Here is a 14377-nt window from a genome sequence, read left to right on the forward strand (position 1 = left end):
ATGGCCAATCCACCTAACCTGCACATCTTTGGACTGTGGGAGGAAACCGGAGCACCCGGAGGAAACCCACGCAGACACGGGGAGGATGTGCTGACTCCGCACAGACAGTGACCCAAGCCGGAATCGAACCTGGGACCCTGGAGCTATGAAGCAATTGTGCTATCCACAATGCTACCGTGCTGCCCATATCCCTACCTATATCACTCCTGGAGCAAAATATCCTTTCCTCACAGTCTTACAAATTAAATATAATATTGGGGTTTTTGTCCGGTATCCTAGCAACATTTGGAGTCTGGGATCGTAATAGCCATTCAGCCCAAACCATCTATACCTTACACGCAAGTCTCCTCTCACTCTAATTACTTCATCTCACCCTGTCAGTATATCTTTCTATTTCTTTCTCCATAATGTATTATGGCACGGTAGCACAGTGGTTAGCACTGTTGATTCACAGCGCCAGGGTCCCAGGTTCGATTCCCGGCTTGGGTCATTGTCTGTGCGGAGTCTGCACGTTCTCCCCGTGTGTGCGTGGGTTTCCTCCGGGTGCTCCGGTTTCCTCCCACAGTCCAAAGATGTGCAGTTTAGGTGGATTGGTCATGATAAATTGCCCTTAGTGTCCAAAAAGGTTAGGTGGCTTTACGGGGATGGGGTGGAGGTGTGCGCTTAAGTGGGGCTCTCTTTCTAGGGGCCGGTGCAAACCCGATAGGCCGAAAGTCCTCTGTAGTGGTATGTATTAGGGGTATTAAGCTACCCTGTGATGCCGAGAGGCTATTGGTGGATAGACGCTGGGTCCCGATTGGATCATCCGCCTGCTGGCTCCACCCAGTAAGGCGGAGTATAAGAGCCCGGGTTCTCCCAGCAGCCGCATTCTGTAACTGTGCTGCTGGGGAACAAGTCTGCGTAATAAAGCCATCGTTCGACTCCTTCTCATCTCGCCTCGTGAGTGATTGATCGTGCTACAGCCTCCTTCTGCACTGCAAATTCTATGATTCTATCTACTTTCCCAAGAATGCATCACCTCAAATACTCCTTGCTATCAAGCTCCACATTCTCACCACTATCTGAATAAAATACCTTTCTTCTGAATTCCCAATTGGATTTATCAGTAACTATCTTATGTTTCCAATTACTAGTTTTGGACTCGCTTACATCTCTCCAGCTATCAAGTCTAACCCCTTCCGAATTTTCAAGTCTTCGATCAGGTGATCTCACTGCCTTTTTTTTTCTAGAGCAAAGAGCCAGAGTTTGTTCAGCCTTCCCTAATCGTTATAAACCTCTTGGTTCTGATAACGTTCTTTTCTAAATCTTTTCTGCATTTTCTCCAATATCTCCACCTCCTGTTTGTAGTGCAGAGGTCGGCAGAGTACAGTACGTGAAGCGTGGTCTAACCTACCAAGGTCCTGGAAGATTAGCTTCAATTCAAGTTTAAATTATATTCTCAGCTTTACAATTACATTCCTCTAGCACTGTGCTTTGTTTGCACTTTTTACAGCTCTCTTAACATTCATTTCTGCTTTTACTGGTTTGTGTATCTGGTGTAGAAGTGCAATTATTGAAAACATTCACCTTTGTTTGCCTGAGGTGACTTACCTTAAAATCTGAGTACTTTACATATCACTTGTGTGTGACACAGGCGCAACATTACCCTTGTTGTTCCCGACACGTGAAATGGATGATAGTGACCTCCTGCAAGCGCCCTTTGACCCCCCACCCCACGGCAACCCAATTCACCTTCTTATTTTTTTTTTCCTCTTCACCCATAGGCCGTCAGTGCCAAAGCGTCATCAACATGTGTGAATCTCAGCCCTGTCAGAACGGCGGCCACTGTAAAATCACGGTCAATACACCACTCGGCTATACCTGCAAGTGCCAAACGGTGAGTGACAGGAGAAAGAAAGATTGATATTGTGTTGGAAGGCATCCCTCAACAGTGAGACGTGCCCTTGCCTTTTCCCACCCATTCTCTGACTTTCTATTGCTGTTGCTTACTTTGAATGGTTACATTTTGTCCAATGCTCTTTGTGCCAAATGGCTCCATTTAGAAGCGTTCTGGCCAACTGAGCTAACTGCGGGTAGGATTAAAATTGGCCTTTGTGCCCCTGAGTGGGAGGGGAGGAGGTGGGAATAACTGGGCTCCTGCTCCTGGTTACGACTTACAGCTCTGGTTGCGGAGCCAGGACAGGATTAGGAACATACCTCGTGCCCGATGGTTGGCGTCACTCACTGTCCGGATTCACCCAGACAGACTGGCCACTTGAACAAGGTGGAGAAGTATAGCCGGGTCTGTGAATCCAGTCAAGCAGCAAGACTCCGGGAGAACGATGAGGCAAAAGGGAACCGCCACCCTTTTGTCACGTGCCTGCCAATGTCAAGGCTTGCCTTAGTTTCCCGAGTTGCTAGGCAACTCCAGAGGGCAGCTGAGAGTCAACGACATTGGTCCAAGACTGGAGTCACATACAAGACAGAGCACACAAGGACACATTTCCTTCCCTAAAGGACACTAATCAGCCACTTGGGGTTTTTAATGACAATCACATGGTCTCTTGTTGATAATCTGCTTGTTATTTCTGAATTTTTGTTTCAACTGAATTCAGAGCACCAGGGCGAGATTTCAAATCAACAACAACTTGCAATTATATAGAACCTTTACTGTAGGAAACATTCCAAGATGTTTCACAGGAGTGTTATCAAAGAGAGGGGGTGATTCTCAGCCTGCGTTTGCCGTCTGAGAGAACTCCGGCACCGGCAGACTATCCGGAGAGAATCGTCACTCCCACAGGAGAGATCATGGGCGGGATTCACCGACCCCCTGCCGGGATCCCGCACCACCGGGTAAGGGAGAATCCCGGCCCATATTTCCGATTTTCCAAGCTCCTCGCTGCAGACATCACGAGGTTCACGCCTACGAATGACGAGAGCCTCCTTTTAATGGATTTAAATCATTTTTAATACGATTAGTCGGCCTCCCCGCCTCATGCTCCCCCCTCACTGACTGTTCACTTTGGCGAGGTTTGCAGCGGCTTTATAAAAATCAGATTCAGTCGAGGGGACCCCTCGCAAAGGTAAGTACGGCCCTGGGGGAGAGTGACGTGCCTAGGAGGTTGCACAGGTTAGCACTGTGCCAAACTGGCAATGCCAACCACCAAACTGGCAGTGCCAACTTGTGGCGGGACAGGATCTTTGGGCAACCACTTGGGGCAGGGGAGGTGTTTCCCATGATGCGGAAGGGGAGGGGAGAGCGCCGAGGCGATTGAGGGGGGAAATTGCAGATGGGGGTGATGGGGTGGGTGGTGCTGCCGATACTTCTGGGGTGGGGGGGGGCACATCCTTTGCAGATGGTACCCCAATCTCCATGGAGCCAGGTCCACAGTACCCATCCCGTCAGGCTGATGGTGAAATCCCCACCCACTCATTTTTGTTCTTCAGAGAAGCTCCGGATCTGGTCTGAAAACCGGTCCGTGCAGCTAAAGAGCTACAGCCTGGTTTCACATCATGGGAAACAACCCCCCCTGCCCCAAGTGGTTGCCCAAAGACCCCGTCCCACCACAGGTTGGCACTGCCAGTTTGGTGGTTGGCTTTGCCAGTTTGGCCCAGTGCCTGACACTTAAATAGAAATATGCGAAGATTCCACCCACTGAGCTGGGTAAGGAAATATCAGGGCAGGCGACCAAAGACCTGCTCAAAGAAGTGGGTTTGATGGAGTGGTTTAAAGGAGGGGACAGAGGCGGAGGGGGCGAGGGAGGGAATGACCAGGTTTGGAGCCAGGCAGCTGAAGGCATGGTCAGACTTGTGGAGCAATAAAGATTGGGTTGTGCAAGAAAGCAGAGGACTGCAGAGTTCCCGGAGGGATGTGGAGCTGGAAGAGGTTGCAGCGATGAGGGACGAAGCGGTGGAGGAATTTGAAAAGAAGGATGATAATTTGTAAATTGAAGTGCTGCCTGACTAGAAGCCTGTGTAGGTGAGTGAGCACAGTGATGTTGGCACAGTATGTGCTGTTACTGGGGATACGGGCAGTGTGTCCAGTAACACAACCATCCTCCTATATGGAGTGTTGCATTGTAATTGAATAACTGTGAAGTGAGTTTGCTTGTGAGAGGTTGAACACATGCTTGCCTTCTCTTGCAGAGCTTCACTGGACCAAATTGCGAACGCAGTATTTTGACCTGTCGAGAGCTGGTCTGCCAGTATGGCCAGCTGTGTATCGATTCTCCCCTGGGAGCCCGTTGTACCTGTCCATCAGGGTTTCCTGGCCTGGCATGCCACCCCCTGACCACCCCCAGCGTGACCCCTGCCTGCAGCAGCCGGATGTGCCGCAACGGTGGCACCTGCAAGGCCAGCCGACTGCCCCCCTTCTACCAATGTCTGTGCCCGAGAGAGTTGACTGGGAGGCACTGCGAAGTGCTGAGGCCGTACACCACTCCCCCCAAGGTGATGACCTGTTCCATCAAGGAGTGCCAGAGGAGGGCAGACGATGGTCACTGTGACCAAGAGTGCAACACGCACGCCTGCCAGTGGGACGGAGGTGACTGTTCCCTGTCAGTCGACAACCCCTGGAGGGATTGCAATGTTCAGGAATGCTGGCAATACTTCAACAACAACATCTGCGATAAGTTCTGCAACAGCCGTGAATGTCTTTATGACAACTTTGACTGCCAGAACCAAGAGAGGACCTGCAAGTAAGTCAAGGCAGAGAACTGTACAGCCACTCGTGGCTGGGTAGTTGGTTAGCACAGGGGTTAAGGCAGTTTAAAGTTCCACCCGCAACTTCCAATACCTCCTGATATCAAAATGTGGCACTAATCCATAGCATGGGCAGAAACCAGTTACTCCTCAACCACTCTTGTGTCAACTGTTATCCTCACCAATTGCATTCTGGAGCAGCCAACCTTTAAACAAAGTAGTGATGTCTCATCGCGATTCTTCAAATCTTCTCCCCTGGTTAGGCTAACCATTTATACGCTGCTTCACACAATTTCCAAGCTGGATATTTTTGTCGCCCCCTCCTGAGATATTTATCTCTTTTCTTCCTGGTCCAGGGATCTGCAACCTTAGTAACATGAGCCATTAAAAAAAAAAATTAGTCAAGAGCAAAGAGTCGCGCTTCTGACACTCAAATACCAATAATAACGAAAAACAAGATCGGCACAATTCAAGAACATTTCAGCATTTTTTTCCTCACAAATTTGTTAATGGAATGATGCTGTCTCAAAATTATAACGCAAATAAAAGTTCAAACTAACAAAACAAGCGACGAGTATAATCCGCCACGGTTGTGGCCTGCACAGGAGTCCTTAATGAATTCCACTGGACAGATTTCTGGCCTACTTTCTCTTGTTTGCGCCCCTTCCCCTGAACAGAATGACGTGCACACACACACACACATGTGTGCACACAAACACATACATACAATTACATAGTCTTAGCACACAAAAACATACATACTATTACATTTAGCACTCAAACACATACATACTATTACATTTAGCACCCGAACATATACATACTATTACATTTAGCACACAAACACATACATACTATTACATTTAGCACCCGAACATATACATACTATTACATTTAGCACCCGAACATATACATACTATTACATTTAGCACTCAAACACATACATACTATTACATTTAGCACCCGAACATATACATACTATTACATTTAGCACACAAACACATACATACAATTACATAGTCTTAGCACACAAAAACATACATACTATTACATTTAGCACTCAAACACATACATACTATTACATTTAGCACCCGAACATATACATACTATTACATTTAGCACTCAAACACATACATACTATTACATTTAGCACCCGAACATATACATACTATTACATTTAGCACACAAACACATACATACTATTACATAGTCTTAGCACACAAACACATACATACTATTACATTCAGCACACAAACACATACATACTATTACATTCAGCACACAAACACATACATACTATTACATGTGTGCACACAAACACTTACATACTATTACATAGTCTTAGCACACGAACATATCCTTTTGTTTTTCGTTATTATTGGTATTTGAGTGTCAGAAGCGCGACTCTTTGCTCTTGACTAATTTTTTTTTTTTTTAATGGCTCATGTTACTAAGGTTGCAGATCCCTGGACCAGGAAGAAAAGAGATAAATATCTCAGGAGGGGGCGACAAAAATATCCAGCTTGGAAATTGTGTGAAGCAGCGTATAAATGGTTAGCCTAACCAGGGGAGAAGATTTGAAGAATCGGGAGAATATCACAGCTATACTGCGAGAGGACACCTCAGAGGGCAGTGAGGCTATATGGGTAGAGATCAGGAATAAGAAGGGTGCAGTCACAATGTTGGGGGTATACTACAGGCCTCCCAACAGCCAGCGGGAGATAGAGGAGCAGATAGGTAGACAGATTTTGGAAAAGAGTAAAAACAACAGGGTTGTGGTGATGGGAGACTTCAACTTCCCCAATATTGACTGGGACTCACTTAGTGCCAGGGGCTTAGACGGGGCGGAGTTTGTAAGGAGCATCCAGGAGGGCTTCTTAAAACAATATGTAAACAGTCCAACTAGGGAAGGGGCGGAACTGGACCTGGTATTGGGGAATGAGCCCGGCCAGGTGGTAGATGTTTCAGTAGGGGAGCATTTCGGTAACAGTGACCACAATTCAGTAAGTTTTAAAGTACTGGTGGACAAGGATAAGAGTGGTCCGAGGATGAATGTGCTAAATTGGGGGAAGGCTAATTATAACAATATTAGGCGGGAACTGAAGAACATAGATTGGGGGCGGATGTTTGAGGGCAAATCAACATCTGACATGTGGGAGGCTTTCAAGTGTCAGTTGAAAGGAATACAGGACAGGCATGTTCCTGTGAGGAAGAAAGATAAATACGGCAATTTTCGGGAACCTTGGATGACGAGTGATATTGTAGGCCTCGTCAAAAAGAAAAAGGAGGCATTTGTCAGGGCTAAAAGGCTGGGAACAGCCGAAGCCTGTGTGGCATATAAGGAAAGTAGGAAGGAACTTAAGCAAGGAGTCAGGAGGGCTAGAAGGGGTCATGAAAAGTCATTGGCAAATAGGGTTAAGGAAAATCCCAAGGCTTTTCACACGTACATAAAAAGCAAGAGGGTAGCCAGGGAAAGGGTTGGCCCACTGAAGGATAGGCAAGGGAATCTATGTGTGGAGCCACAGGAAATGGGCGAGGTACTAAATGAATACTTTGCATCAGTATTCACCAAAGAGAAGGAATTGGTGGATGTTGAGTCTGGAGAAGGGGGTGTAGATAGCCTGGGTCACAGTGTGATCCAAAAAGACGAGGTGTTGGGTGTCTTAAAAAATATTAAGGTAGATAAGTCCCCAGGGCCTGATGGGATCTACCCCAGAATACTGAAGGAGGCTGGAGAGGAAATTGCTGAGGCCTTGACAGAAATCTTTGGATCCTCGCTGTCTTCAGGGGATGTCCCGGAGGACTGGAGAATAGCCAATGTTGTTCCTCTGTTTAAGAAGGGTAGCAAGGATAATCCCGGGAACTACAGGCCGGTGAGCCTTACTTCAGTGGTAGGGAAATTACTGGAGAGAATTCTTCGAGACAGGATCTACTCCCATTTGGAAGCAAATGGACGTATTAGTGAGAGGCAGCACGGTTTTGTGAAGGGGAGGTCGTGTCTCACTAACTTGATAGAGTTTTTCGAGGAGGTCACTAAGATGATTGATGCAGGTAGGGCAGTAGATGTTGTCTATATGGACTTCAGTAAGGCCTTTGACAAGGTCCCTCATGGTAGACTAGTACAAAAGGTGAAGTCACACGGGATCAGGGGTGAACTGGCAAGGTGGATACAGAACTGGCTAGGCCATAGAAGGCAGAGGGTAGCAATGGAGGGATGCTTTTCTAATTGGAGGGCTGTGACCAGTGGTGTTCCACAGGGATCAGTGCTGGGACCTTTGCTCTTTGTAGTATATATAAGTGATTTGGAGGAAAATGTAACTGGTCTGATTAGTAAGTTTGCAGACGACACAAAGGTTGGTGGAATTGCGGATAGCGATGAGGACTGTCTGAGGATACAGCAGGATTTAGATTGTCTGGAGACTTGGGCGGAGAGATGGCAGATGGAGTTTAATCCAGACAAATGTGAGGTAATGCATTTTGGAAGGGCTAATGCAGGTAGGGAATATACAGTGAATGGTAGAACCCTCAAGAGTATTGAAAGTCAAAGAGATCTAGGAGTACAGGTCCACAGGTCATTGAAAGGGGCATCACAGGTGGAGAAGGTAGTCAAGAAGGCATACGGCATGCTTGCCTTCATTGGCCGGGGCATTGAGTATAAGAATTGGCAAGTCATGTTGCAGCTGTATAGAACCTTAGTTAGGCCACACTTGGAGTATAGTGTTCAATTCTGGTCGCCACACTACCAGAAGGATGTGGAGGCTTTAGAGAGGGTGCAGAAGAGATTTACCAGAATGTTGCCTGGTATGGAGGGCATAAGCTATGAGGAGCGATTGAATAAACTCGGTTTGTTCTCACTGGAACAAAGGAGGTTGAGGGGCGACCTGATAGAGGTATACAAAATTATGAGGGGCATAGACAGAGTGGATAGTCAGAGGCTTTTCCCCAGGGTAGAGGGGTCAATTACTAGGGGGCATAGGTTTAAGGTGAGAGGGGCAAGGTTTAGAGTAGATGTACGAGGCAAGTTTTTTACGCAGAGGGTAGTGGGTGCCTGGAACTCACTACCGGAGGAGGTAGTGGAAGCAGGGACGATAGGGACATTTAAGGGGCATCTTGACAAATATATGAATAGGATGGGAATAGAAGGATACGGACCCAGGAAGTGTAGAAGATTGTAGTTTAGTCGGGCAGTATGGTCGGCACGGGCTTGGAGGGCCGAAGGGCCTGTTCCTGTGCTGTACATTTCTTTGTTCTTTGTTATATACATACTATTACATTTAGCACACGAACACATACATACTATTACATTTAGCACACAAACACATACATACTATTACATAGTCTTAGCACACAAACACATACATACTATTACATTTAGCACACAAACACATACATACTATTACATTTAGCACACAAACACATACATACTATTACATAGTCTTAGCACACAAACACATACATACTATTACATAGTCTTAGCACACGAACATATACATACTATTACATTTAGCACACAAACACATACATACTATTACATTTAGCACACAAACACATACATACTATTACATAGTCTTAGCACACAAACACATACATGCTATTACATTTAGCACACAAACACATACATACTATTACATTTAGCACACAAACACATACGATTACATTTAGCACACGAACACATACATACCATTACATTTAGCAGACGAACACATACATGCTATTACATTTAGCACCCAAACACATACATACGATTACATTTAGCACATGAACACATACATACTATTAAATTTAGCACACAAACACATACATACTATTACATTTAGCACACAAACACATACATACTATTACATTTAGCACACAAACACATACATACTATTACATAGTCTTAGCACACAAACACATACATACTGTTACATTTAGCACACAAACACATACATACTATTACATAGTCTTAGCACACAAACACATACATACTATTACATTTAGCACACAAACACATACATACTATTACATAGTCTTAGCACACAAACACATACATGCTATTACATTTAGCACACAAACACATACATACTATTACATTTAGCACCCAAACACATACATACTATTACATTTAGCACACAAACACATACATACTATTACATTTAGCACACAAACACATACATACTATTACATAGTCTTAGCACACAAACACATACATACTGTTACATTTAGCACACAAACACATACATACTATTACATAGTCTTAGCACACAAACACATACATACTATTACATTTAGCACACAAACACATACATACTATTACATAGTCTTAGCACACGAACACATACATACTGTTACATTTAGCACCCAAACACATACATACTATTACATTTAGCACACAAACATATACATACTATTACATTTCGCACACAAACATATACATACTATTACATTTCGCACACAAACACATACATACTATTACATAGTCTTAGCTCTTGTTCTTTATGAAACAGAACATGGATTTTCTCAGTAATCTCTTTGCATTGTTTTTTGACACCAGTCCACTATACGAGAAGTACTGTGCTGATCACTATGCCGATAAGCTCTGCGATCAAGGCTGCAACAATGAGGAGTGCGGCTGGGATGGTCTGGACTGTGCCCCCGATGTGCCTGAGCACCTGGCTGAAGGGACCCTCATTGTCATCGTCCTGCTGCCACCTGACGAGCTGCTGAAAAGCAGCACCAATTTCCTGCAGAAACTGGGCTCCATCCTGCATGCCACCCTGCGCTTCAAACTCGACAGCAATGGGCAGTACATGATCTACCCCTACTATGGCAGCAGCTCCAGACTCAAGAAGCGCTCGGTGGCACTGGGCAGGGTGCCACGGGAGCTTGAGCAAGAAATCATAGGGTAAGAAGTTTCAGTATCTCGTAAACGATGCTTGTTAACGTGGGTGGAGCTCAGATTCCCCCTACAAACTCTCACTCCCAGATCTTGGTCAAGGGCTGCCTGAACAAAGCTTTAACACAGAGGCTGGTACACGCAGAATTTGAGAAAACCCACAGGACACAGAAAGACCAGGGGCGAGTAGGGGGCGATCATCAATGGGGTGGAGGAGGTGTCGGACAATTGGGGAGAGAGGGACGTGGTCACAAAAGGGGGCAAAGGGGTCAGACTAGAGAGATGAGGAAAGTCGAAGGATGGGAAGGGCATATACAACGGATGGGGGGGCAAGCTCAAGGTGGTAGACTAGAAGGAGAGGGGGGGGCAGGCTGGAGGGAAAAAGGGGGGAGGCAGACTGGAGGGAGAGCGTCAATAAAAATAGGAAATGTAGGAAAGACTCGGCAGGTCTGACAGCAGCTGTGGAGAGAGGAATGGGGTTAACATTTCGAGTCCGTATGATAACTTCAGAGCAGAAGTTCTGAACTGTGCAGCAGAGTAACAGGTGGTGGGTTTAGGCAGACTGGAGGGAGGGAGGCAGCAGGCTGGAGGGAGAGGGAGCAGACTGGAGGGAGGGAGGCAGCAGGCTGGAGGGAGAGGGGGGATGGGAGAGGGAGGGAGGCAGGCTGGAGGGAGAGGGGGGATGGGAGAGAGGCAGCAGGCTGGAGGGAGAGGGGGCAGGCTGGAGGGAGGAGGGCAGACTGGAGGGAGAGAGGCAGCAGGCTGGAGGGAGAGGGCGGATGGGAGAGAGGCAGCAGGCTGGAGGGAGAGGGGGCAGGCTGGAGGGAGGAGGGCAGACTGGAGGGAGAGAGGGGATGGGAGAGAGGCAGCAGGCTGGAGGGAGAGGGGGCAGACTGGAGGGAGGAGGGCAGACTGGAGGGAGAGAGGCAGCAGGCTGGAGGGAGAGGGGGGATGGGAGAGAGGCAGCAGGCTGGAGGGAGAGGGGGGATGGGAGAGAGGGGGCAGACTGGAGGGAGGGGGGCAGACTGGAGGGAGAGGGCGCAGGCTGGAGGGAGGGGGGCAGACTGGAGGGAAAGGGGGGATGGGAGAGAGGCAGCAGGCTGGAGGGAGAGGGGGCAGACTGGAGGGAGAGGGGGGATGGGAGAGAGGCAGCAGGCTGGAGGGAGAGGGGGCAGGCTGGAGGGAGGGGGGCAGACTGGAGGGAGAGGGGGCAGGCTGGAGGGAGGGGGGCAGACTGGAGGGAGAGGGGGGATGGGAGAGAGGCAGCAGGCTGGAGGGAGAGGGGGCAGACTGGAGGGAGGGGGGCAGGCTGGAGGGAGAGGGGGCAGGCTGGAGGGAGGGGGGCAGACTGGAGGGAGTGGGGGGATGGGAGAGAGGCAGCAGGCTGGAGGGAGAGGGGGGATGGGAGAGAGGCAGCAGGCTGGAGGGAGAGGGGGCAGGCTGGAGGGAGGGGGGCAGACTGGAGGGAGAAGGGGGCAGGCTGGAGGGAGAGGGGGCAGGCTGGAGGGAGGGAGGCAGACTGGAGCGGTGGGCAGACTGGAGGGGGACGACGATAGACTGGAGGGAGAGGGGAGGACGGCAGACTGGAGGGAGACGGGTGAGGCAGACAAGAGGGAGAGCACAAAACCAAGTTCCAGCTAGAGCAGGAAGTACTCGTCTGCTTGAGAGAACGTCCGAGGATGCAGAGTCCATGTCTCGTTGTTTAGCTTTTGTTCGGAAAGGTATTATTTTCTCTGCTCAGTCACATGTGGTCTGAGGTTATGCTCTATCTTGGCAGGTCAAAGGTGAATCTGGAGATTGATAATCGACTGTGCCTCCAAGGAGCTGGTGAATGCTTCCCAACAGCAGAGAGTGCAGCTGCTTACATTGGTGCTTTGTCTGCAGTCGGCAACCTGCACTTCCCCTATCCAATAAAGGATGTCGATAGTAAGTGCCTCAATCTCAAATAACTTTGAAACTACACGTACAAATGAAACTATTCTTTCTAATTCACTTTCGATTGAAAATCAAGGATGCGCTCTGTTTGTGTATTAGAATTTAATCATTACATTTAAATAGCCACCATGGATCACAGGTGTCCTTACCCTGGTGCTTTGTGGCATCATCTGCAGATTGAGCTAAGTGGCCATCTCATTATTGGCTGCCCTCCCTCTCGCGTAGCTTGGCATTGTGACAAATATTCTGCTGGAACAAAAAGAGAAAATGCTGGACAATCTCAGCAGGTCTGACAGCGTCTGTGGAGAGAGAAGGGAGCTCACGTTTCGAAGCTGGATGACTCTGTCAAAGCTGGGGAGAACTGGAAACAGGGTCAGATTTATACTGTTGGGAGGGGGGGGGGGGCTGGACAGACGGCCAGCGATGGGTGGGGATTGACAAAGATGTCAGAAAGACAAAGGGAATGTAAATGAGGTGATCAAGACTGAGGAGGGTGCTGATGGTGGCACATTAAGAGATCAGAATGTGAAAGGCACGTTCTGATCTTAAATGTGCCACTATTAGCACACTTCTCAGCCTTGATTACCAACCATTTGCATTCCCTTTGACAATCTCCACCTATGGCAGGCCCTCTATCCAGTCCCACTGCCCCCTTCCCCCCCACACCCCCAAATAGGAGAAATCTGACCCTATTCCCAGTTCTTTCCAGCTTTCACAAAGAGTCATCCAACTTCGAACCGTTAGCTCCCTTCTCTCTCCACAGACGCTGTCCGACCTGCTGAGATTGCCCAGCATTTTCTCTTTTTGCTTCAGATTCCAGCACCCGCCCTCGTTTGCTTTTAACACTCAGCTTTACCCCGATCCACTTTGACGCCTCTTTCTTTCTACTCCCCGACTTCAGGTGAGCACCTGGCACCACCGCCACCCCCCATGAACCTCCTGCCGCTAATGATTGTCGCCGCGGTGATTCTGACAGTCATTCTGATCCTCGGGGTGTTAGTGGCGAGACGCAAGCGGGAGCAGAGCTTGCTGTGGTTCCCAGAGGGCTTCACGCTTAAGAAGGATAGCAGCAACAAGAACAGACGTGAGCCTGTGGGGCAGGACGCACTGGGAATGAAGTAAGGAACGTAGGCCGTAAATAGTAGAGCTTGTCAAAATTAAGACAGAGGATGTTTACTGCAATTGATCTTGCTATTCTCGTTTTATTTGCTGAAATTTAGATATAGAGCAAGAGGGTGCATAATGTAGGACACAGAGAGAAGAAAATAAGATTGAGGTCGGCACAGTAGCACAGTGGTTAGCACCGTTGTTTCACAGCTCCAGGATCCCAGGTTCGATTCCCGTCTTGGGCCACTGTCTTTGCGGAGTTTGCACACTCTCCCCGTGTCCGCGTGGGTTCCTCCAGGTGCTCCGGTTTCTTCCCACAGTCCAAAGATGTGCAGGTCAGGTGGATTGGCCATGCTAAATTACTCTTAGTGTCCAAAAAGGTTGGGTGGGGTTACAGGGATAGAATGGAGGTGTGGGCATAAGTAGAATGCTCTTCCCGAGGGCCAGTGCAGACCCGTTGGGCCGAATGGCCTTCTTCTGTAAATTCTATGTGGTACGCCAAGGTCTTGCGGTGAGGGGACACCTAAGTTTGAGTTTCAAAAGTCAGGGTTGTGAGGTGGCTCCAGACAAGTTTTAGAAGCTAAGGAGGAAAGCTGACAATTTTTACTTTTGTGTTGGGTTATGTTTGTGTTGGGTTAAGTTTGTGTTGGGTTCTGCGATTGCATGGGAAGGTGCCGTGGGAAGAGGGTGAGGTGTTGGGAGTGATGGAGGAGTGGACCACGGGATCCGGAGGGAACGGTCTCTGCAGAATACTGACAAGGAGAATGAAGGTAAGGTGCG

General features: G+C 48.1%; 1 protein-coding gene across 1 annotated transcript in view; it reads left to right on the top strand.

The window, feature by feature from the left end:
- Nucleotides 1–14377, top strand: part of notch3 (notch receptor 3) — a 248761-nt gene that overhangs the window by 218809 nt on the left and 15575 nt on the right. Inside the window, exons 24-28 of the mRNA XM_072490978.1 lie at nucleotides 1764–1876; nucleotides 4126–4676; nucleotides 10214–10564; nucleotides 12333–12481; nucleotides 13392–13608. Of these exons, the coding sequence (XP_072347079.1) occupies nucleotides 1764–1876; nucleotides 4126–4676; nucleotides 10214–10564; nucleotides 12333–12481; nucleotides 13392–13608 (1381 nt within the window). The remainder of the gene's footprint in view (nucleotides 1–1763; nucleotides 1877–4125; nucleotides 4677–10213; nucleotides 10565–12332; nucleotides 12482–13391; nucleotides 13609–14377) is intronic.

This window comes from Scyliorhinus torazame, chromosome 27 (assembly GCF_047496885.1).
Source record: "Scyliorhinus torazame isolate Kashiwa2021f chromosome 27, sScyTor2.1, whole genome shotgun sequence".
NCBI classification, from domain to species: domain Eukaryota; kingdom Metazoa; phylum Chordata; class Chondrichthyes; order Carcharhiniformes; family Scyliorhinidae; genus Scyliorhinus; species Scyliorhinus torazame.